Consider the following 26,949-nt stretch of genomic DNA (forward strand, 5'->3'; position numbering starts at 1 on the left):
GATCAGAATCAGGGTGGGACCGAGTATGCTTCCCTGTGGCACACCGAAGGTTATCGGTGCTGAGTCACTGACTAAGGTGCCGCGTCTTACACACTGCTTCCGGTTTGAAGGGTAGCTTTTGAACGAGTTCCATGCAATACCGCAAATGCCCAATAGTTCAAGCTTCCTTAACAATATCGGGATTGACAGTGTCAAATGCCTTAGCCAGATTCAGGAAGGTTCCCATGCAGGACTCTGCTCTGGTAAGATAGGAAGACACAAGGTTAACCAGTAAGGTAGGAGCTTGTTCAGAAGTTTTTTTATTAGGGTAAGTATGATGAAATCATTACCTACATGCCAGCTTTAAACTATTGTCCACAAGAAAGAATCCTTGTGTGTTCGTCAGAACTGTACAGTTTTCTCTCTTTGGGTATATCTACAGGAAAGATGTGAACAGTTTTGTATTTGACCCATTTACTAAGCGTTTCGACACTATGCTCATGTAGGTTTTCATAAATATATCTTATCAGTAACAACATACAAATTATGTTACTGCTAAGATATGCTAGTTACTGCTATGTTAAAATAACAAGTATGTATGTATTCATTATGTTCAACTTCAAAATAAATTGTGATGACAAAACCGCAATCATGATATTCCGAATTATCATAACAAAATAAATTCATTGCCTTCCAAAACAGCGTTATTTAGGAAAAGTATATTTGGTATGGCTCCAAAAATTTTTAATAAAATTCCGAATGAGTTAAGAAATACAGATGACATGATTAGTTTTAAAAGTAAATTATTTAAATTTTTTGTTGACAAAGCATATTATAGTATAAGTGAATTTTTGTTAGATGATTATTAATGAATATATTGATTAATGGTAACTGTGCACAGCATGCAGTCACAGTCCATGAATGAAAAATTGTACGCCTTACGGCACAACATAGTGATACGATGTATATGGGACCTGTACAATTGTATACTAACCTATGTTGGACAAATAAATGCTTTTGACTTTTGACTTTTGACTTTTTCATAATCGAAATCTATGACCATAGGTTACGCTGTTTTTAAAAACTCAAAGGATTCTATAAACAAATGAAATATATAAAATACCATGGAAATTACAGAAATAATTTGAGCTCGCACAGTAACCAACAGCTATTAGAAAAATGCTAAATAAATAAATTGTAAACTAAAAAAGTCATACAAGTTACTTTGATTCGACAAAGGAAAGAGCTAATAAAAACTATTTGCCTTTTTGAACTTAAACAATAATACAAAACAGAGAGACAGAAAAAGGAGAAAGTGGTCTCATCTCAGCATGTTGCTGACGACTTCCAGGGTTGATCTTCCGATGAGACCATCCTGTGAAGCAATCACGACAGGTAACAAAAATAATCAACACGATTAGTATAAAACATACAAAAGACAAAGATAATAAGTTAAAAATACATTATAATAACTATAATTACAATACACACTGTTTTACACTCAACATAACCCCACCCCAGCCTACTCAACATATGCCCCAGACAATCTCGCCTTAACTTTTATTTTTAAACCGTACAAAGTTAACCTCGAAAAAGTCAATCAAACTTAGCGCTCTCCACATAACTTTAAAGTTTCCGAAGATGTGTGCTAACTTTTAGATTGCTTCAACCCGCTTTTACGGCTTAAGTTTGAACCTATTTTTTGCAGATTTTTGTCAAGATTAACTTAGTAGTTTGCGCTGTGACACTAAGTTTTGCTGGATAATTCCGACATAGTTGACCTAGTAGTTTTACAAAAATAAACGCTTTCAATCTTTATTATATTAAAACACGCTAAATTTATTATTATTATTATAGTATAATACAATCCGCATTGGGCTAGCGTGGGGACTATAGCCCAAGCCCTCTCGCACATGAGAGGAGGCCTGTGCCCAGCAGTGGGACGTAAATAGGCTGAATTATTATTATTATTTATTATAGTATAAATAATTAGGAACTTCTATTATTTATTATTACTTTTTAGCCGACATCCTAATTGTGCGGCTAATGAAAAAAAGCGGCCAAGTGCGAGTCGGACTCGCCCATGAAGGGTTCCGTACCATTTATGACGTATTAAAAAAACTACTTACTAGATCTCGTTCAAACCAATTTTCGGTTTAGAAGTTACAGGGGGGGGGGGGGGGGGGGCACACATTTTACCACTTTGGAAGTGTCTCTCGTGCAAACTATTCAGTTTAGAAAAATATTATATTAGAAACCTCAATATCATTTTTGAAGACCTATCCATAGATACCCCACACGTATGGGTTTGATAAAAAAAGATTTTTTGAGTTTCAGTTCTAAGTATGGGGAACCCCCAAAATTTATTGTTTTTTTTTTTAATTTTTGTGTGAACATCTTAATGCGGTTTATAGAATACATCCACTTACTAAGTTTGAACAGTATAGCTCTTATAGTTTCGGAAAAAAGTGGCTGTGACATAATCGGACAGACAGACGGACATGACGAATCTATAAGGGTTCCGTTTTTTGCCATTTGGCTACGGAACCCTAAAAACGATAGGACAAAGTACCAAATTGGTATCAAACACTTCCCAACAGTAGACTTTCCAAGAAAAAATATGGCTGTGACAAAAATGGACAGACAGACGGACATGACGAATCTATAAGGGGTCCGTTTTTTGTCATTTGCCTACGTTACCCTTAAAACCGGGTGATAATAATACGAGTAGGTAAAAGAGATAGATTATATTTTGCTGTACTGTTCGCTTTTTATTTTAGTTCTGCTGACACTTAATTTAAATCTTAAATGTTACTAACCATTATGGACCATTTTTGTCTATTGAAAAAAAAAATTGATTAAATATTGACTGCCTAATTCATATTTATTTTAAGATTCTGAAAACTTTTAGTGTTACCCGCTTGCCTGAAAACTCAATAAATTTACTACTGTCTACATAATTTTATATTTTTCGACTGTAAACTGTTCTATAATTTTGTGTCGGTTAATTCGGTCATATATTTTAATAATAATGGCACAGATATTCTGTCACCCATAGCCAATTATGACAATAATTTAACGCTATAAAGCGGTGACCACACGCCCGCGGTTGTCTGGACTGATCTCGACGGCGTGTCACCGCAACGCGTAATGAACTTGCTACGGTGACCAACCGGCCATCCATTTTGGGATATTATATCATTCAATTTGTTTGAATAAATATTGTAATAAATTCAATTCGTTTATTTCAGGTATATCCAGTATATCCATTTCCCATTTTTAAGAGGATTCTTATATATAGATGTGCTATGGGATGCAGGTAAACGATATCGTTATATAATTGAAAATAAACGAAAATTAGGCATGTTTTCGTAATTTTTCACTAATGAGCCAACTTTTACCTATTGACATTTTGGACGGAGTCTGCCCTTGTAAACGTTGCCATTTGCCATTTTTTTATAACATTTGGTCCTTGATTATAGCGTAAAAAAAATATTAAAAATTTTCTGGACCCGGGAGGGTTCTTAAACTACTTCCTCAAGATAGGTATGGGCATTGTGAAAGTCATCTCGCTTTGTGTGGTAGGGCACAGCACAGCGGATGTCATTCCAGATCTAGAGCAGAGCCCAACGAGGGAAGTACCTTACAGAAAACCTCAGCCAAATAACACTAGACCCTACTCACAGTGTTGTGTTCCTGCCGGTGGATTAAAGTAGCCAGAGCTCAACGAGGGTGCGGAGTGTTAGGGTCGGCAACGTGCTTGTCTCCTCAGTCTGGAGACTGCTTACTATCAGGCGGGCCGTATGCTTGTTTGCCACGACGTATTATTAAAAATAACTACAACTATGCGTTAAGTTCTCTTTAAGTTTTGACTGCCATGACATACGGCGCCGTAACATGGACGCTTACTAAGAAGGCTGTGCATAAAATACAAGTAGCACAAAGAGCCATGGAGCGCCCCATGCTCGGCATTAAACTTCAAGACCGGGTGAGAAATGTCGAGATCCGACGCCGCACCAAGGGAAGTGGGTGATGTCATTACCAAGCTTAAATGGAGTTAGGCGGGATATGTTGCCAGAGTGATGGCAGGTGGACCAAAATGTTGACGGATTGGTGGGAAGAAGCGTCTAGCTCGTTGGTTGGATGAAATTTTAAAAATCGCGGGACACTTTTGGATGAGACTAGTCCAGGACCGGGATAAGTGGCGTACACGAAGAAAGGCCTATGCTCGGCAGTGGGCGACTGAAGGCTAAAATCATGATGAATTATGAAGTTTTCACTTATAGGTAAATACTCTGGACCTGAAGTAATATTTTTTTTATTAGCATATTTGTGTGTCCCATTGCTGGGCAAAGGTCGCTCCTCTCGCTTTCCAATCTTCCCTGTGCTGAGCAAGATCCCGCCAATCCCGCTGAAACGCATCTAAGTCGTTCCGCCAAACCTTGAGCCGTGATTTTTGCGCCTCAGTTAATGACCAGGTGTGGGCACCATAGGTGAGGATGGGTAAGATGCATATGTCAACGAGCTTGCGCTTCAGTGCAATTGGGAGTTTACCTTTCATGAGTTCCTTCATAGACCAGAAGCTCCGCCAGGCGTTTCCGATCCTTCTATCAATCTCCTTGTCCTGGCGATCTGTGAAGGAGACTATCTGACAGACAAGTATACTCGTCGACATATTGCAAAATGTTCCCATCCACAGTCACCCCGTGTTTCTTGCTGTTGGTCATTAACTGGGTTTTATATCGGTTCATCGTCAGACCAACCTCAAGGCTTAGAAGTAAGTATGACTTAATGAATAGATATTCCAGGAATATCATCGCAATGCTGCTTATGAAGTCTGGCGTTTTCTGAACAATTATAATAATGCTTTCCGAGAACGTAGCTCACATAACTTATTTAATATTTAACTTTTGAGAAATTCTTGTAATAAATTAGTACTGAATGTTTTTCCAGGAGTTGTGGTTGGGTTGTTGCCAAATTTAATAGGAATTTAATAGGAATGAGTAGGTCGTTTATTTTTTAAGTCATGGCTGTGTTCAAAGTTGATTATATATTTTGTATCATTAGAGTAAGTTTTGTTTAAGATTTTGAAAAAAAAAAAATTAGTAATGTTACTGATTACTAAATATGGCTAAAAATTTCATAGTTATTTTTGACATTTGTAGATTCATTTCGATACGCTGTTCGATAGATGACTCTTTAAATAAAATTGACCAATCACGTGTCGCTGCGCTCCTATAGAAAATACTAAACGGGCGCGGGGCGCGGGGTCGCGCGGAATCGCGCGTGTTTCGTACTACATTTTTGTCTACTGAGATACTTACCAATTTTCATTAATTATTTAGGTTTTATATAAAAAAAAGTATTATTTTAGATGACTCGTAGATAAAGTTTTGTACACAATTGTGATTTAATTAAGCTTTTCAATCTCGTACCTTACTTAGGCAACTCAGCAAGCTTCATTCCTTAAACACAGTACTAGACTGAAAAGCTCTCTATTATATAAAATATTATTATCGTATAAAGCACATTTCACTGTTGTTATATAATATTAGACCCGTCCAAAGCCGAGTACAATCGAGAAGGACATCAATAAAGACCCCATCCAATGCTATATCTTGCCTCAGCAATTCCTGTCGTTGCGCGGTGAAAATGCCCATAAAAAGTATTTAAATCACCCTTATATATCTTCCCTAGATATTGGTAGGAAGTCTTAATTTACATGCGCTAAGCGGAAAACCTTATGCGTTTCGATAATGTCTTAAATGGCTGTATGTATTATATTATGAGATATTAGGGTTAAAAAGTTCAGTTCTATTAAGGAAAAAAGCTCGAATCAGTCGCGGACAACACCGGGATACCATTAAAATGCATGAATTTTAATTTTAAAACTTAGTAGCAGCTTACAAAATACACCTAGGATGATCTATGATCTCAATTTCATTCAAATTAAATACATAGTATTTGAGATAAATGACTGTGACTTACAGAAGAGTTCGGTTTATGCAATAAAAATAATTTGTGGCTTTCCATCTGAGAATGGTCCTTATGCCTCATCTGTAATAAGGACCATTCTATCAGAATTTCTGCTGGAATTTCAGATAAAACGGTCCTTATTGCACTTGAAGCATAAGGACCCTTCTGTAATGGAAAGCCACATTTATTCGTAAGCACAAATACAAAATAGAAAATTATACAAAACAGAAAAACATAAAAAGAAGATAATGCCACGAAATGGCCTCAACTCGGCATGTTGCTGGCGACTTCCAGAGCTGATCTTTCAACCAGAAAGTTAACAGAATCCTAAAAATTTATTGGTTGACGTAACTGGTGACCGAAAGGCTGGCGGCATCCTCGTATGTACAACGCCGTATCAGCATTGCGATACAACGAGGAAATGCCGCCGGCATCCTTGGTACAATGCCTGAAGGGCCTTTAGAGTTAGTTATAGTAAACACCACTGTATATATCCATTATGTATACTGTTATTGTAAAAAAATATGTTGCTTTAGAAAAAACTAATGATTAATTTTATCGTAGCCTTTTGGAGGATAAATAGTCTTAGTTTATGAAAAAAACATTATAAAAACTCATAGTACGATTCCCGTAAATTTATTAAGAATTTGGTGTAGGTTACATGTATTTTTATTCATAAAACTCTTTGCTCCTATAGCTTGTACCCCCGTAACTGCAGCTTAAACCCTTCGCCATATTCGTTATCTCCGCTCTATTTATTTTCATCACGTATATGAAGACGGCTTCCTGCATGAATGTAACGAATGGTATGTAAACACACTATTACCCTATTAACCTGAATATAATAGTATGGATAAATAGATCTATTTTGTTTGTAGTACAGAAATAAAGGCAAAAATATCAGTGAAAAAACGCTATATCAATTGTCGGCCCCTGGATTTTAGTCGTCATAGACAATAATTATAAATATGTTAGCTTCTACTCGTCACTTGACTTGCGGCCCGATTCTAAGAATGATAAAGACATGTTTAAGATTTTGGAAAGATCTTTAAAAGATCGTTAACTTAACGACATGTCAAAATTGACGTTTATTTCGATTCCGCTCTGATCCCAATAAGATACGATACTTCTAACGTCAAAGTGACATTGGTTGCCCGAATCGAGCTGCTTCTGTCAATTATACGACATACAAACGATATCTCAATGAGAACTTATCTAAAGTAGAACTTATCGTTATCGTATCTCATTCTTCGAATCGGGCTGTTGGGTAGCTTGGACAGAGATCGCTCTTTAGCGATAAGACCGCCTCTTGTCTACCATAGTTTAAGTTATATGCTTAATAAAAGAGCCGATTATCTTAGCCCTACTGCTCACAAAACTTCACGAGAATCAGTTGATAAATGCGACCTGTAGAGGATAAAATCCGGATATACGTAAGCATTTTTGCCTAAATTGAAACGTAGACCTGGGGGGCGATTTTTGAATTTCGAGCGCTCGATTTCGTCACTCGAAAATCTGTAGAAAACGGCGAAATGATATTTTTGAAGTAGGAGCGATAGAAATTGGGAATCCAGTGGAATTTACCACTTGTTTCCAATTCTATTAGCAGAATTTATATTCCTAGTTAGTAGTGATGATATTATTAAAGGGACACGAAATCGAGCGACCGAAATTAAAAAGTCGGCCCCCAGCTGCTGACACACGGTCAATTATACTGCTATGGAATGCAGGTTAATAAACAATTGAAAATTAATGAAAATTATACGTTTTCGTGATTTTTTCTATCGAGCCACCTTTTACCTTTTAAGATTATTCTTGGAGTCAGCCATCGGAAATATAGTCTTATTTCTCTAAGATTTTTTTCATTGCATTTTCCCTTCATTAAAACGAGTAATAATTCAAAATAAAAACTGCAATTTTGCGGGAGGTTCTCTTAATTTTTTAAAAAGATATATTTTATTTATAACATGTATGCTAGTTTTAAGGTATTTGTCTATGGGCCCATAGTTGCCTGAAAATAAATAAAGATTTTTTATTTCACTTCATTTATTAATCCTGGATGTTATGTACTTATAGTTTTTTTCATATTGAATGAAAAACAATATGAATAGCCATACAGCCATACTATTAGGGCTTTACTTGAAAGATTGAAGAATATCACTGAGCAGTGACCCTAGGTGCATATTTTATTATTTTTAATTATTCCATTTTGTATTCTTATTTTTATTTTTCTGTCTCAATTTTTAGGTCCCATTTTTAGGGTTCCGTAGTCAACTAGGAACCCTTATAGTTTCGCCATGTCCGTCTGTCTGTCTGTCTGTCTGTCTGTCCGAGGCTTTGCTCCGTGGTCGTTAGTGCTAGAAAGCTGAAATTCGGCATGGATATATAAATCAATAAAGCCGACAAAGTCGTACAATAAAATATAAAAATTTAATTTTTTTGAGGGTACCTACCCTACATGTAAAGTGGGGGTGATTTTTTTTTTGCTTCAACCCTACAGTGTGGGGTATCGTTGGAAAGGTCTTTCAAAACTAATATGAGTCTTCAACAAACATTTTTTGATAAAGTGAATATATTCGGAGATAATCGCTTCGAAAGAGAAAAAAAATGTGTCCCCCCCCTCTAACTTTTGAACCATAGGTCCAAAAAATATGAAAAAAATCGTGGAAGTAGAGCTTAAGAAAGACATTAAATGAAAACTATAGCGGACATGATCAGTTTAGCTGTTTTTCAGTTATCGCAAAAAGTTTCTCCCATAGTAAAAAGACTTACTTTAATTAGGTAGGTACTGATTATGCAAATTTGCCTATTTGTTTAACTCGCGTGAAAGGTACCGTTTCATCCCTTGGTTAACAATTTACTATACTTTAAGCTCCAATTTAGCTTATTGTGACGGAAGAGTAACTACTGAACCCTACACTGAGCGTGGCCCGACATGCTCTTGGCCGGTTTTATTATTGTATTTTTTCGTTACTGTAATAATTTGTGTTTTTGTTATGGTAATTTAAACTTCATATTGTGTGTTTTTACACCTGTCGAACAAATGATTTATCTATATATACAGAGTAAAGTTTCTTAAACGTTTCAAAATAACAGAGGGCCCTTTTTATAAAACGTTTTCCCAAAGCTCTCTCTTTCTTAGCCCACGAGCCCGGTATTTACGCCACATACAATACCCTGCATTCAATGAGTATTTGTATTCAAAATATTTGTGATTATGAGTAATGATAATGACTTTAAAATCGATTGAAAGACACATTGATAATTTCTTATTATTCTCACACTGTTAGATACTTTACACTTCATATGTTTATGTATTTATTTTTAACAAAAATAATCCCTTAACGGGGTTGAAGTGATTCAAACATTAAGTTTATTTGTAAAAAAAAAACATTTTTGATACAAGATTTTATCGCTGACTGTACTTTTCTTTCAACAGGCAACTCGTCGAGACATATCTAAGAAACCCAGACGCAATTCGGTTACGTTGTTTTATCACCACCTGTCTGCATTAGACCAGCTCGATTGAACCATTGTCACCCAATTTACATAAATATGTGAAGTTTCAGCTCAATTTTATGTATATAATAATGGAAGGTGGGTTAAATTTAGCTTGCAAGATTTGACCCGAAAGCAAGATTTGGCAAAAATTTCAATTTTTGTTTTTCAAATTTTCACACCAGCGTCAGCACCGGAGTCGATAGCAGTCGCCGGGGCCGTATCGGGCGTGGAGAGAGTTACGGCCCGATTCGAAGGCTGATTAAGACACGTTTAAGATCTTTAAAAGATCGATAACTAAACGACATGTCAAAACTGACGTTTATTTCTATTCCGCTGTGATCCCAATAAGATCTATCTACGATATTTCTAACGTCAAAGTGACATTGGTTGCCCGATTCGAGTTGCTTCTGTCAAACATATGACATTCAGACGATATTTACCACTAGCTTTTCGGTGAAGGAAAACATCGCGAGGAAACTCAAAGGTGTATGTGAAGTCCCCAATCCGCATTGGGCTAGCGAGGGGACTATAGCCCGAGCCCTCTCACGCATGAGAGGAGGCCTGTGCCCAGCAGTGGGACGTATATAGGCTGAATTATTATTATTATTACATCATATGATTCTCCGATTCATCTCGTCGCCACATGGAGGTCTCGTTTAGTCAAATTAAATACGGGTCACAAAAACCGTTAGTTACCAAATAAGGAATGGAAGAATTCACTTTGAATCAAGTCGCGAGTCACAGTATCATCATGATCAATGTGTGTTACTTATAAGGGCATGCGACTCGCTGCCATTCTATTTTGAATTAGCTCTAGGCGCCATTCGTTTATTACGTAAGACGATTTTTGCCAGTTTTTGACCCCCTCCCATTCCTATGTAAAAAAAAGAATAGGCTTCCCTTCCCCCTATATTACGTAACAATGTAAAGTTTTTTTATTTGTGTTTATTTCCAAAAAAATAATTTTTTGAACGTTTATTTCTTCCTACAAATGGACTGGAGCCCTTCTAAGCTAATTCTGTATCGTGTTTGATAGCATAGATTGTGGAAGTATTATTTTAAACGTCATTAATTCATAGAAAATTGAAAACTTTCGCATATTTGTGATCTTACGTAAGAACTACGAATACCCCCTCCCCCTTGTAAGAAAAAATAAAACGTGTCCGATCCCCTCCCTTCATATATCGACGTACGTACGTCGTACGTTACGTAATAAATTAATTACGCTTAAATGATTTAGCGAAAGAAATTAACGCGATGCCTTAAGCGAAATTCGAACTTTAATAATGAAAACATATTTACATCGGGTCTGTCGCAATTTTATTTTGTTGTTACCTTTATAACCAACTTGTTCAAAAACTTTTCGTTGGGTAGTAAAAAAAATCTCTGTTATGACATTTTGGATATGGGATAGAGATCAAGGGGACAGGCCTTTTCCCAGCAGTGGGATACTAAAACAGGCTATGAAAAAAAGAACAGCTATCCACAACGACCAGTGTAATCTGCGTCAAAACGTCAGAAATAAATGGAAATCCGCGATAGACTCCATATAAGTAATTATTTTTCACTAGAATTAGTGATATTTATGGTAACACCTTCACACTTTGCCACTGCCTTTGCATTTGCTTTAGATTGCGTGCGGTCTGTGGGCAAAATTTACACAGAAAGCCTACAATACGTTGCGTGCTGCCGGCTGCCGAGGCACTGTAGTACGTCAGGCATGTTCGCCGAGGTACTGTAGTGCGTCAGGGATGTTTGCCGAGGCGCGACCGGACGACTTCTATGCCATTAGACGTAAAAGAGTGGCCTCATTGCTACGACGTGTACGCGGCAGCACTATCAGTATGCTGAGGCCGTTAACAAGCGCCTCGACTCGACTGCCCGCTCATTAGGTACTGGACAGAGGTAGTTATTGGTAGGTCAAAGTAGATATAGTTATAGCTATATTTTACTAGTGTTAATGCTAAAACGGTACTAACAAAATATGGATCGCTTTTTGAACTCAAATAATGTTTTTTTATTTATTTTAAGTCTGTGTAGAGCGGTCCGAGTCTAGCCACCTTGTAGAACTAACTGCCATGTATTTCGCTCGATGGCAAAGTAAATGTTTGTGTGCGGTCCCGCGTTCGACTCTGATGATGGATTGGTGCACACACATATAGAGGGAATACTTACCTCCTCTAATTAATTAGGGTCAGTAGGGTTAGGGGAATTAGGTGTAGCTAATTATTACTCTACGAATTAACTCATGAGATTGGTGCAGGAATATAATTGTGCAATGTTTTTCTAAGGAATATATTCTGTGTTTAAAGGTCCGATTCGAATTTTAAGATACATCAAATAGTAGGTCTAGATACGATATGAATCGGATATGTTAGTGTCAAAAGTGACGTTTCTTCAAACAAAAACATCACTTTTGACATTTACTATAAATATAGAAAGTACTGAATCCCACAAAAATTTAGTGGGCACGAATATTTAGTTACAGCAAAATATAACAATATACATACACACAGAAGTTTGCAAAATAAACACGAAAAATCAAAAATACACACCCCTTTTAAAATGACAAACCCAACAAATGCATGTAATGTTTATTCGCATTGTTTATATATACAGACGTGTAAAAGTAAAAATCATCGATTAAAAGTTATTTCAAACACAAAGTAGGTAATAAACAAACAAGTAGTAACTCATGTAATGTAATACCTCAGTATAAACTTCTTCAATAAAATAAATAAGAAATAATCCCAAATGATACATAAAACACGCATCAAACTTACCTTCAAGATGGAATATACCCGTAGAAATATATTTAAGACCAAAGCTAAAACACGCTATAAAAATAGAAGAAAAACACATAAACTACAAAAAACACTAACGCCCTCTACGACATACCTTTGAAGCGTATTTTTTTTAAAAAGGGCTTGGACAGCCGACTCTTGACTCGGCCCACACGTCCTGAAAACATGTACTCTTTTAATAAAAATGTATTAATTACTGTATATTTAAATATGTTTTACCCTAACAGTTGTCACAATAGATCCTAACTATATATATAGATTAACCCTTTCACTGCGACGCGTTTTCATGGCGAAGCGCTACGAAAAATTTAATTTCAAGGTGGCCAATATAAGCTACGCGCTCCCGCGCTACAATGTCGTATGTAAGGAACTAAGTACTTACTACGAAGTCCTACGAAATTACTGTTTGTCCTAAGTGTTTAAAAGAAGTTGAAACTATAATTAAATTAATTAACACTCAAAACCCCCGCTTCAATTGTTGTATGATATGTAAATATGCCAGTAATCATACCTCCTTAAATGATGAAAGCATCAGATTACAAAGGGAGGCAGGTACTAAGGCAAAAACAGCATAAAGTAATTCATTAAACCTAAGAAAATATTTCACTTTTTCAAGGCAGTCTAAATAGAAATTCTTAAAGTACCAAGTTAACTTAAAAATACAGCTATTAATTAACGTAAAACCGGCATCAATTAAAAAGCCGTAAATTACGAAAGCCTTATAAAAACGGGTTAACGATATTCCTTAGGATATTCCTTAATTATAAATAAATAATCTTACGCGGTCTTCGGTACACAGAACTAAAGGACTTAAGCACCGTAGTTTTTCTATACAAATTCGTCTTTTTAGTGGGCAATGCCTACGGCAATGGCTATGCCTATGTATTCCAATTATTTTGAGAGCTCGCGAGTCGAACGAGAACAAGTATAAATAGTATAATTCATCTTGAGATCAGTATATACTTTACGACAATGAAAAAAGCTTGCTTTGTAAGAAAATGGCCAACGATTGTTTCATTTACCATCTCTGCGAATGGACTCGTGAATATAATAAGCAAGAGATTGGTAAACTTACATTAAGATTTCCCTGAAGTGCCAACAGTAAATAAATAATCGTAGGCACAATCATTTGTTTTTCCAATCTTATATAAAAAAGACCAGACGGTCTGACGCTGATCCCATGGGCGCGAAGACGTAGCCTCATTTGGGACGCGACGTGCGTAAGCACATTTGCCCCTTCGCATCTTAGCCACACGATACACAAAGCTGGAGCCGCTGCCGAAAACGCCGCCAAATGGAAACGGGCTAAATACTCAAATCTGGAGCCAACCTTCGATTTTGTACCAGTAGCCGTTGAGACCAGTGGCCCTTGGTGCGCGGATGCTAAAAGATTTATAAGAAAGTTGGGTTAACGCCTCCGAGAAAAAAGTGGCGACCCCAGGTCCGGCGCATATTTGGTCCAGCATATTTCGTTGGCCGTCCAAAGAGGTAACGCCAGCAGCGTGCTAGGCACATTTACCCGGGTACCTGTCGACCCTAGTATATAATATTGTAATTTTTTTAGATTTAGTTTTTAAGTTTGTTAACTATCTTAATAAATATATGTTATATACAATATACCTATAGGTCACATTCTTACCTTTGACTGTATTTAAGCACGAATGTTAATACTTCAAACAGCATTTGCCACGACACTTATAAGCGAACTTGGCGTTCAAAGGATTAAAATAGTTAAGTGCACGAGTTTCAAAGTGTCCTTTCTTGGTTATGGCATGAGAATTCAATTCGTCTATAAATACCGATAGTAATAACACGCTAAAATAGTCTCCCATAAATATTAAACAGGGAAGAATAGGACGAGCTTAATTTACTAGTTCTCTGTTAAAATGACGTACCTATCTGGCAATTTATTGAAAATAACATAGGGTTTATGAATTGACTAAATAATTATATGGATTTTTTATGACTTTTATAAGAATATGTTACAGGTTGATAACAAATTCAGTGCCAGCGATCCGCTAGGCGAGTTCTCTCTTCGTTGGCGTTCGTTACATACTGTTTTTCCCGTGTTATCGGCTACACTCGTAGCGCGTAGCTCGCATAGGCAGTGAATATATAAATATAAAATAAATAAATAAATATTATAGGACATTATTACACAAATTGACTACGTCCCACAGTAAGCTCAATAAGGCTTGTGTTGAGGCTACTTAGACAACGATATATATAATATATAAATATTTATAAATACTTAAATACATAGAAAACACATAAGTAAGTACATTGTGCAACGAGTGGGTAAGTGAAATATTGTACGAGAGTCTATATATTTACGACAGCCTCAGTTATCCCACAATGTTTTTCATCAAACTTGCGAAGAAAAACTGAATTTTAAGTGAAATAATTCTTAAATATGGTGGCATTTCAAACATTCGTCCGCCATGTTGTCATTCTTTGACAGGTATCCGACGTTCAGTCACAATTGTAAATTGTGTAAAAATATTTCAAACAGCTATTAAATTAGTCAAATTAAATATTTTAAAACATGAACAAAAACACTAAATTATAAACGTTAATATTTTAAAAGGTTAATTCGTTTGAAATAATAACAATAAAAAAAGGTTTAACTCCCTAGGGATTAATAGGTTTTTTTTTTCACGATCCATAACTCCCCCGGGAACAATATAGGCCTTTGTCCTTCAGTACACCTGCATGAAATAAGATCTTTTTCGAGCTAGTGTGATGAAAATAATTTTATGGTACTCTCCCATGTAGGTATGTACAAATTATTAATAATTATACCTATACCTAATATGAAAACAGATTTCTTTCTATCTGCGATGCGTATTCTTTTTAAACATTATTAAAATAATCGTTAGTCGTTGGTTGTTTATAATTCAATTGATATATTGTATAATACAGGGTGAAATTTTAACCACCAGCCATACTCTGCGTAGTGACTTAAAGGTCATAATGAACACCTTTTATTATGAGACCAAAAATCGCGAAAACTAATTTGGCTGTTTCATACATTCCTGCTTCACATCAGCAGCAAAAGTTGTTAACCTACAATGTCACTGCGCAGAGTATGGCTGGTCGTTAAAATTTCACCCTGTATAAGTAGCTATACTAAGTATACTAATATCTGCCATATTATTAATCCAGAAAGGATAACTCACGCTAAACCGGGCCGTGCCCGGGCCAAGGCGCCCGACACGTCATTTTCTATGACGGCTGATCGGTGATCACGTGGAGCTTTCCATAAAAAATGAAGCGCCTGAAGTTCCGGCCAGGCCCCGGCCCGGACTAGCGCGAGTCATCCTTTAAGATAGTTTCATAGTTATTCTATGTAATTTCCATTTAAAAACTTTTCAGCCGTATTGCAAAAAAACTTTATGCAAAAAACTGTCAAATCGGGTCTAATATCCATTATCTTTGAGCTTTAACGAAGGCAAGTAAAGGGTTGCCAGAAATAATCCCACCTGCATTAATATCGCGAATTTGAAATTCAATTCTGACACTACCCGGCCGGAATCCGCGGATGTATCTCGTGAGTCGCAGATGAGATAAATAATGGAGTCGGAAGCAGACTAGATTGTCACAAAAGTCACATTTTTTGTGACTTTTGGCTATCGTCTGTGACAATTGTGTGACATTTACAAGTAATTTTAGTTACATAACTAGAGACTGACGACCCCACAGTTGAGTTTTGTGGGGCAACAACTATTTTTAATAATACCACTGTATTTTATAAATTAAAAATAATGTGCGTGACTTATGATTTAGCCGCACTTAGCCGGATTTTTAGGAGCATGGCACACTGCGACCGATTCGCATGGGCATAGCATTCGCTCAAACTTCGGAGTGACGTGCGAATCGGACGCAGTGTGCCATGCCCCTTATTTTATAATGCAAGACTAAAAAAGGTGACTTTTCTAATACTTTTCAATAAACGAAACGTAAGGTATACTAAAGAACCCTGGCAACACTGGTCGGTCCTCTAGTGCAGGGTTTTACAAAATTTTTAGTCTGCGTACCCCTAATTTTCAGATGACTATGAACCATGTGACTTAAAAAAACACCACTGCACACTCAGCTGCAATATTGTAATCGCAGGAGGCATGGAGTGAATTCATAATGTGTCCATGCGATTTTGTAGCTCGACGTAAGTACTTTTTGCTAGTTGCAAATGTCTTTAAGATCGCTGGCGAAATTCTGGGTGGAGGCTTTTAGAATCCCTGACCTAACGCATTGGGGAATTTTTTGTAATTAAGATTTATCAGCACAATCCAGCGAAGAAATGCTGCCAGCATCCTATAGTGACTATGCCGGGGCAAGGACAGGGGGCATTTTTAGATTTTCTTCGTTCTACTTTAGATTTATTTCGTTGTATTTTAGTTTTAATTTTTTTATGATACAGGAGGCAAACGAGCAGACGGATCACCTGATGGTAAGCGATTACCGCCGCCCATGGACACCTGCAACACCAGAGGGGTTGTAAGTGCGTTGCAGGCATTTAAGATGGGAGTATGCTCTTTTTTTGAAGGTTTGAAGGTCGTATCGGTCCGGAAATACCGCAGGCGACAGTTTATTCCACAGTTTAGCTGTGCGAGGCAGGAAGTTTCTGGAGAAACGCACAGTTGAGGACTGCCAACCATGGTGAGGATGGAAATTATTTTTTATGCCCACATGGCCTTCCTCAGGTACAGTTTGTAGGCCGCTGGTGGGTCACAGTATCTTACCGCATCTACCCTTTACCTCATCGGCCGCATCTCAAATACATGAATAAAATGAATATTTCGGGCCGAATGCAGATTAGCGGGGCGGTGTGGACTCATTAAGGCCATTACCTGCAACAATAGATACAAAGTAAGTCAGTACAGTGGATATAGAATACTATTTTATTAAACATGCCCGAGGAACCCGAAAAACTTTAACCACGCATTTCTGCGGCTAAAAGAAGGAATAAATGTTATATGAGTTTATGTTATTAGTAAATCTGTCACTTGAAATGAATTTTTACTTTTTTTAGGGTTCTGTACCCAAAGGGATCCTATTACTAAGTCTCCGCTGTCCGTCTGTCCGTCCGTCCGTCAGTCACCAGGCTGTATCTCATGAACCGTGATAGCTAGACAGTTGAAATTTTCACAGATGTATTTCTGTTGCCGCTATAACAACAAATACTAAAAAATACGGAACCCTCGGTGGGCGAGTCCGACTCGCACTTGTCCGGTTTTTTCGTAAAACTTAGTTTTTGCAAAGTGTTATTTGTCACTTTTCTACATCTATCAATAAGGTTATTTAGACTACGCCCCATAATGGCATAATCGCCATCGTCATCTGGAGTTGCAGGCGTACATAGGCTACGGAGACTGCTTACCATCAGGCGGGCCGTATGCTTGTTTGCTACCGACGTAGTATAAAAAGCTTTTGCACTAAGTAACACAAAGATGTTTTTTTAAAATTGGTATTAACTCTAAAACCAGGCGAATTCCAGAAAAAAAAAAAGACATTTTAGTCTTTAAATTAAACAGGAATACACTGTTCTTCTTTCGGGTTCGTCGAGTACACCATGTATATTAAGCGTATTAAATGATTTTTAGATAAAATAAAAAAAAGGTTTTCACTGCATCGGACGTGAATCGAACTCATGACTCTGCAGTAATAGGCTAGGTTCACACGGCGTTAATTTTCGGCGGCTAGACGGCTTTCCCGCATAGACGCCGTGTGAACGATTTTGAAAGAAGCCATACAAATTTTGCTGTCACTGCGGTATTCGATAAAATCCCGTATACGGTATACGGGAAAAATTAACGCCGTGTGAACCTAGCCATAGTGTACCTACGTTCAATAAATTTAGTTTCAGTACCATTTCGTACCTTATCAAAGTGACAGTATGAGGTCCCTAACGACTTTCAAATTGATTGTCACTGTGACAAGGTACGAAATGGTACTAAAATTAAATTATTTGACTGTAAAGTCGCCATTCGGATATATCGGAGCGGTCAAGGTGCTACAAATACAAATATCTGAACACGCCTTTACTGTCAGACGTTAGAGTGCGTGTTCAGATATTTGTGAACACTTTGGGGCTTGGGCACAAATCACGCGAGGTTTTTTCGGCTTGAGGTATTTTAAGCCCTTGGCCGCTCCAATATAACTGATGGCGATTGTATTAATTCAGCTACTGGGACCTGTTTTCGGTGAATATTTCCCCTTTAAGCGGGCTAATTGGGATCCTATATCCCAATATGATTTATCCTTTAAAACAAGAATTTATAGATAGTTCTCCTGAATTGGTGCACACTAAAAGTAGTAGTAAAAGTAAAACATTTTATTGTACAAAAAGAACCATAAAACAGGAAAGAACACACATCATTTGTACAAAGGCGAACTCTTCCCTTTCAGGGATCTCTTCCAGTTTATTTTAGAACATGATTTGGTCCGTATAAAGTCGTTACAATAACTGCTTATTAACATTCTCTGCCTAAACTAAAACTTTTCTATAACTTAAGAAAAAATATCTCAGTACGAAGTTATATTGTAAATTCTATCTTCTGCCTAGAGCGGTGGACGGTTCTAGAAAAGTCTAGAATTTTCTAGAGCGAACAATTTGTGTCTGCGCTTGCGTTGTCTGATATTAAAAATCCCTCAACTGTGTACGAGTTATATTATTATCGCAGTAAAGTTTTAGAAACAGTAATTTGAGTTTTATTGCTTGTTTTCAATAAAAAGTGAAAAATACCTTTAAATCTTGCACCAATCTTGGCAAATACAAGGTGCACTAAGAATAATGTCAATTTTTTAAAGTGATTTTGTAATGTGATAATCAAAATTAATTTTTAAGTGCATTCATATCATAAACTAGGATGTTTTGATTGTATTTTTACAAGCTTTTATTTAATTTAACTTGCCCTGTTCATACATATGTATGTACCTATGTAGGTATGGTGCTCCCATATTGGCTGTTATAAAATGTTATAGAACATCTATAGACAGGGATAACATGATAGTGTTATATTATGTTGTCCCTGTCACACAATGTTATATAACATTTTATAACAGCCAATGTGGGACCACCATTAGTTAATAGTGTGGGTCAAATCTTGCAAGCTAAATTTGACCCACTTTCCGATTTCAAATTGAGCTGAAATCTTGCAATACATATGTAAATTGTTGACAATGCAATATTATGATGACATGGATCTGATCTGATGATGGAGACAAGAGGAGGGCATGGGAACTCTGTGATAAAACAACGCAAACTACCTGTCCGAGGTTTTTAGAATTATCTGGATGAGTATTAGTTGCCTGTGGAAATAAAAACACAGTCAGCGATAAGAACTTCTACAAAAAATGAAATTGTTTTCCAAAAACTTATTTCATTGTAAAGACGTCAACATCGAAAGTCAGTCATTAGAATACGCGTCACAAGTATACCATTAGATCATTGTTTCATTCGCTACTGTTGACATTACGACTGTACATGCAATACTCACAAACGCATTAGTAAAAGTAAAAGTAAAAATTGTTTATTTCAAAAAATATTCACTTGGATACAGTTTTTACTGACCTCCACACTAGGCTTTGCCTGTCCCGTGGAGGAGAGAATGATAACCCTAAATATCTAGTAATACAATAAATTAGCAAGCAAACTATTATAATACAGTTCATTAGCAAGCAAACTATTATAATACAGTTCATTAGCAAACATAATGGGGTTCCGTTGGTGCCCTTTCAGAGCCCTCAGTCTCTTCGGTGTAATAACTGTAACTGTTTCTGTTATACGCGGGCATAATGAGGGTTCGTGTTAAATGTAATATCCTGCTGAACCGCTCGTTGTATTGTGTTTATAAATATAAGGGTTTCGGCCTGATTCGGACTTTAGGATATATTATGTCAAAAAATTACGGACTTATTAGATATGTCGCGCATGTAACACCTGTGGAGTTGCAGGCGTCCATAGGCTACGGTAACCGCTTACCATCAAGCGGGTCGTGTGCTTTTTTGCTAACGACGCCTAGTATTAAAAATAATACTATTATATTATTTACGAGTTAAGAAGGAGTGCTGCGTGCGCTGAGGTCGCGGGTTTACCCCGGCACGTCCAAAACAGTTTTTCGGAACTTATGTACGAACTATCATTTGATATTTACCAGTCCCTTTTCGGTGAAGGAACACATCGTGAGGAAACCGGACTAATCCCAACAAGGCCTAGTTTACCCCTCTGGGTTGCAAGGTCAGAGGGCAGTCGCTTTCGTAAAAACTAGTGCCTACGCCAATTCTAGGGATGAGTCGCCAAGCGGACCTCAGGCTCCCATGAGCCGTGGCAAAATGCCGGGACAACGCGAGGAAGATGATGATGATTCTTTATGAGTTAAAAAATAGTACTACTTATACTAATACTACTATACTATACGCAAACAGCATCCTGAGAATGATAGCAGAGAGGTGGGATTCGGATATTCTCCGCCGTCGCCGTTATACCGAACTCCATATCATACGACCTAAGAAATAGATATTTGTATGAAACCTGTAATATAAGATAGTTTACTAATGTAGTTTTATAAGTATCTTGTAACTAACAATCTATGGATCGGAGGAATCTGAAAATAAATAATTTTTATTTTTATTTTATTTATTTATGGTACCGACAAAATCTGTGTACTGTCCACAACATTAGTTCCCGTAATGTCTCAGGTACAGTCAGCTGCATCCGTAAAGATAAAAACTTCCCGTAGAATAAAAATGTTTTCTCGGCCTTATTGCGCGATCCTAATAGGCGGAGATTTCAGTCTCACTTTGAATAACTTTAGCAAAACTTGGAAATATTAAAGGGAAATATACGAGATGGATGAGTTTCGTAATTTATGTGTTTTCACTTTTGTTAGAGTGTATTTATTTTAACTTGGGTTGAGAAACCTTGCAGACTCTTTGGTGTGTAGACAAGAGAATGATAACACGCGTAATTATGAGGTAAGGGGACGATTACTTCTCCTTACAAACGTAGTCCTCATTTTCCTCTCTGAATAATTACATTATAGAAAGTATGTTACTGAATAAGTTTTCGAATGCCACTTGGACTCCAATTCGAAAGTACATTTGGCATCAAAACGACATCTAAATTCATTCATTTTGTTCCATTCGCGCGTTCATTTCACTCGGACATATTTAGGTGGGGTAGAATATACCTAAAGAAAAATAACAATATCTATTAGGGCTTGTGCACAAATCACGCGAGGTTTTTTCGGATAATTTTTTGAATCTGGTTTATACTCGCTATTTTGAAGCGCCAAGTGAAGATTTATGTTTAACGAAACAAAGAAAAAGTATGAGGTAGAAATTTTTTCTTAGTTTCGTTCACTATAGAAAAATACACGTGAGGTCTCCTTATACTCCCCTCTCCCAACGTGATCTGTCGTGATTTTTTTCGTGACCCCCTCCCCCCCTATCGAACCTCGCGTGATTTGTGCACGATTAGTAAAAAGGTAATCCTTGATACACATTTTACCCTCATAACAAATAGAAGAAAATAAAGACACAATATAAAGTCAAGACACAGCGTAGCATACACTAACTGTCACATAAACTGAGTGTCTGCAATATGAAGACACAAATGTCGTCGTGTTCATATTACACCTGCACTTGTCTACGCGAATGTACGGGACAACGACTGAGTCGCCGAATTAAATTGTGCAAATAAGTATAGGTCTTGTATTTTTTAAAGTATATTTACCAAATTTTATATAGAAAATGAGCATTTTATCGCTACTAAAATTTCTTAGATGCAATATGTTCTCAATTAAAGTTTTCGAATGTCCTACACGGTATCACAGAATACATTATTACTAGTCCTGTTCACGCTATGTTATACTTGTTTGGATAGAACAATGGTGGGCAAAGTACGGCCCGCCGCCGGTCTTAATGAAATAATTAGTAAAGGGCATTGGCTCACGATAGCGCAAATGGACCCGGGTACGTCCTTAAACTTCGTCCAAAAGAGAGGTATGGGCACTGTGAATGTCATCTCGCTTTGTGTGGTAGGGCACAGCATAGCGGATGTCATTCCAGATCTAGAGCAGAGTTCAACTGGGGAAGTACAGTTAGCATCAATAGTAGCGGATGAAACAACGCGCCAAAAGTATCTGATATGCCGGATAACTTTTCCAAATATAGATAAATCTCTCAAATTTACGTTCAAAAGTATGTCATTTATAGTCTTAATTGTTCTACATATAGAACTATCACTTTTTGTTAAGCTGTTACAGAATGGTAGATACTTTTGAAACCTTATTTGATCCGCTACTTTTGATGCTGACTGTACCTTCAACTTACAGAAAACCGCAGCCAAATAACACTAGACCCTTCTCATAGTGTTGTGTTCTTGCCGGTGAGTAAGGTTGCCAGAGCTCATCGAGGGTGCGGAGTGTTAGGGTCGGCAACGCGCACGTAACTCCGGAGTTGCAGGCGTATATAGGCTACGGAGACTGCTTACCATCAGGCGGGCCGTATGCTTGTTTGCCACCGACGTCGTATTAAAAAATCGACATTTTTTCTGCAATTCTGGCCTTCCTCGTAAATTTTTTACACTTTCTGGCCCCCCATGAAGAAAGTTTTCCCACCACTGGGATAGAATGTGTCGGTAGATTAAGATAAATACCAACCGGTAGATACTTATATTAAAGTATATTTTACATTCTCAACAAAATACAGACATATAGGAAAAAAGTCGAAATCTACATTAACATCAGTCTATACTACGCTGTGTTTTGACTTTATTCCTATCACAGCGTAGTATAGGTAAACAATACACAAGCAATAACTGTAAAATATTATCAATATTCATATAATATCAATAATCAATTGAACAAGAAGTCTAATTGACTCGTCAAAATGATAAAACGTTTGAAGTGTTTTAGGCATTTTATTCCATAAAGCTTTATTATAATATATTGATATTTTCTATGCAAAAGATTGTAAAAGTTATTTACTTACTTATCCTACGCATACAACTTATTTAATACAATATTATAATATCAAAGGATGTTATTAAATCTCAGATTTTCCACGCGAAAAAACCCATTTTTAAATGATAATATTTCTGGCAGAAAAACAGCCGACTTCACTCAATATCAGATGATATCTGAACTTAATATCCTGTCGGCAAGATTTCATATTTGAAGCTTTCTTCTTTAGTTTTTATTAGGGTTCTATAGTGAAGAGAATTTTTCGGGCAGAAGTTATCCTTTTTGAAAGTAAAGCGAAGATTCTTCAATTTAGGCATATTAAATTGCACTTATGAATGGCAAAAAACTACCAACAGTTAGAATTGGTGGTAGTTTTTGTGAGCTAGAGCCCACAGCCCCTTTTCCATTAACATAACGCGATTTTGGTAGCAAACATAAAAAGAAAGATTGTAAACCTTAAACCTTGTACTATTAAATGTTAATATTGTAAGTGTTTTATCTTAAGTATCATTTGTATGCACATTGGGTTTTCCGATCAATCAATTCATTTATTACAAGTCAAAATAACGTTAAGTAGTTTAACAAAGTTAATTTCATTCATTCAATAGATATTTATCAAAAAAAAACCTATATTTTTTTCCACGGATCGTTACATCTATAGCAGAAAAGTGCGGGAAGCCATTTAAATAAAAAAACATTGTAATTTCAGTCGGGACGAGGGTTTTAGGATCTCATCCACATGGAATCCAGTCATTAGTAAATGTAATCGGAAACGAATATCGACAGTCGAAAAATTTAATATCGTTAGTGTTGTGTGTCGACAGAGTAACATCCCTAGTGCGCAAAACGTTCAAGTTGATAAACAAGACCAAGTGCGGGTAGTTCAAAAAACTCGCGCGACAAGAAGTTGTTGATGTCATCATTGTCAATTTTAGACAGTCTTCTCCGAAACCACGGGGACAGCGCCGTCCTCGAAACGTCAGAGGTAAATTTAAAAGGTAATTAAATAAAATATGTTGCAATTCAAGAGTTTACGACTATTTTAAACTAGTATTTTCGCTATACACCTGTATCTCAAATAGTTTTCTGCATTTCCCGAAGTCTTTTACTTTGTGGCTGTTCAATAGTTCAAGCAAAAATGACACATCACAAAAAGTAAAATTGTACTCTATGTTGACCTTATTGCGGTGGATTAAAGCTGAAATCGGTTTGCAATTACTTTGAAACTCGATAAGTTAATGGCAGTTAGATCCTTTTGGAATAAGATACTTTGACTTTGACGAAAACATTCCGAAGCTAGCTTAATCGCAAGGAAATGCACAGAAACCTGAAAAGGCGCAATGCTATTTTATTTTGATATAAAACAGAATGTAGAAAAGTTGGTTTCGTGTAAACCTTTGCATAGGTACGAAATCTTAAGCTAACTCCACTTTACCAATTTTTTTTTTTACAAGCAGAAACGTCTGGGATCGATGCTATTAAGCTTAGAATAAATTGAAAAGTGGAAAAATGCGTTGGGTTACACTTGAACTCACGGCGTCTGGATCGATACTCCAGCGCTCTGCCAACTGAGCCACTAAGACCTCATCCATAGCCAGCGAATTTTTCCACAATATGGGTATAGCGGGCCCTAGCGGCATCTACCGTAAGAGCATTACACTTCTTAAACAGCTACCAATACCAATATTAGTAGTCTAAAAGGGTAAATAAACTGTGACAATCCTTGAGCTAATGTTTGCATTGCGAAAAAGCCCAATTTAACGACAAAAATTTTACTTTAAGACGAAAGTAAAGTCATATTAAGCAAATACAATTAATATAAAACAGTGCGAACTGTTTTAATTTTTTTTTTTTTAATAATATATTATTACGATTATGTCATAGTTAATATTTATAAATGAATTTTAATTAATCCAACCCAAAACATTGTTTCTGTTTAAATAATAAAAATAAAAATATGAAGTTAATCCATTAAACCAAATTACATTTAGGCTGTTCGGGGATTATTTAGACTCGTTCCGCAGATTTATGCAAGCTCTATATTATTTTAATTACTCGAATGTCTGTTGAGATAACATAATTACGTTAATGTAACTGAGATTCAACATTTAATGTAGCTTATTTAATAAGCAATTTTCCTTAGTAGTATGAATATTTCATAGTAATATGCATGTATCAACACCGATCTAGTCCTGTAAAATATATACCAAGTACTTATTATGTATCAAAAAGGAAAAAAAGTAAATAAACCAAAAATACAAAAAACAAATTAATATCACATTAAAAATTACATTCATATTAACTAGAACTAAACAAAACTTAGTCAAACAACTCGTCCCGCGCCCTTCCGGGTGCAAAGGTGCCCATCACGCTCGCCGCATTGCCACGCTGGATCGCGATAGACAGCCTCTGCATCAGGAAAGACCCGGAACGAGGGTCATGACCCTTCTCCCTTAAACGCGGCCCCAAATCGCCCAAGAAAATCTTGCCCTCGACACACCAACACCCAGACGTCTCCACCGCTAATAGTACCCTCCTGTAATAATACTTTGTGCAACGGGTTATTATGTACATAATAAGGGTTCTTAAAATTCAGAGGGCCGAAGTTACGAGACGAAGTTCTTACGGAAGATGTCGCTAGGGTCCCCTAGACCAATGGTGGGAAAATTTGTTGGACTATGCATGAGGTCTTGGTGGCTCAGATGGCAGAGCGCTGGAGTATCTATCCAGAAGCAATGATCCCACACTGGCAGTTATACCAAAAACACGGTGTATTATATTATGTGACAGGGACACAATGAAACACTATCAAAACTATCATGTTGTCTCTGTCACACTATAACAGTCAGTGGGGCTACCATTCAACGTAACGCAATTCCCTTACAGCTCGAAACAATAATCAACTGACACGTATTCTTTTCTCCCGTAACGGCCATAACAAATCCTTTGGGAAACCCGCGATCCCAACTACCCGCTATACCTAAACACCACAAGATAAAATCAACCTTAGACGTAGTATATAGGACCCAATTTTGTCTGGAAGCATTTAAATAGAACTAATAGTTTAATTTCATCGTAAGAGTTCATAAGTCCTGGCGCAGACATTAATAGGGATGACAGTATGTGATTATACGGGCAAGCAGCGAAATTAAGTTGTATTTTCGAGAGTTTCATCTAAGGTAGCTCGTTGATAGGTTCCTAAATTTTAAGCGCAGTAGAATTCAGTTAGGTTACCCTGAACAGTGAATTTTAAAATCAGCAGTTGGGATCTTATAAGCATAACTAACCTAGCTCAGTAAGACGGGTGCAGTTTCATATAGCGCCCCTTGCACCATCCCCCTAACCCGGGGTTAACCGGTTAACCTTGCAGTTAACATGGTTACCGGTACAATTTGACACTGGGTTAACGGTTAAACCAGTTAACCCTAGGGTTACCATGGTTACCTGCACAATCGGCACTGGGTGAACGGTTTAACCGGTTAACCCCGCGTTAATGGGATGGTGCATGTACGTTTAAAAAGTACGAGAACAAGGGAAACCTACTGTGAGTCGTTATGTAATTTTTAATATTATTAAACTGTGGACGTGAGCTGTATACCTCCCGAGCATAGCATATAATTGAATAAATGACTCCACCAATTTCCAAAAAAATAATCGACAAAAGAAAAACCTATTTAATCTGTTCACAAAATTACACAAGACTCAGTTGAGAATTTTGCGGC

At 36.9% G+C, this 26,949-nt stretch overlaps 1 protein-coding gene across 2 annotated transcripts in view; it reads right to left on the reverse strand.

Moving 5' to 3' along the window:
• The window catches only part of LOC133523314 (low-density lipoprotein receptor-related protein 2), a 506,862-nt gene that overhangs the window by 120,288 nt on the left and 359,625 nt on the right, over nt 1-26,949 (reverse strand). Inside the window, exon 2 of one of the 2 annotated variants that reach the window (XM_061858820.1) lies at nt 12,355-12,417. The exons of the other annotated variant lie outside the window; for it this stretch is intronic. Coding sequence (XP_061714804.1) covers nt 12,355-12,417 — 63 coding nt within the window. The remainder of the gene's footprint in view (nt 1-12,354; nt 12,418-26,949) is intronic. 2 annotated transcript variants of the gene reach the window in all.

The sequence above is a fragment of the Cydia pomonella genome, chromosome 12, assembly GCF_033807575.1.
Source record: "Cydia pomonella isolate Wapato2018A chromosome 12, ilCydPomo1, whole genome shotgun sequence".
NCBI classification, from domain to species: Eukaryota; Metazoa; Arthropoda; class Insecta; order Lepidoptera; family Tortricidae; genus Cydia; species Cydia pomonella.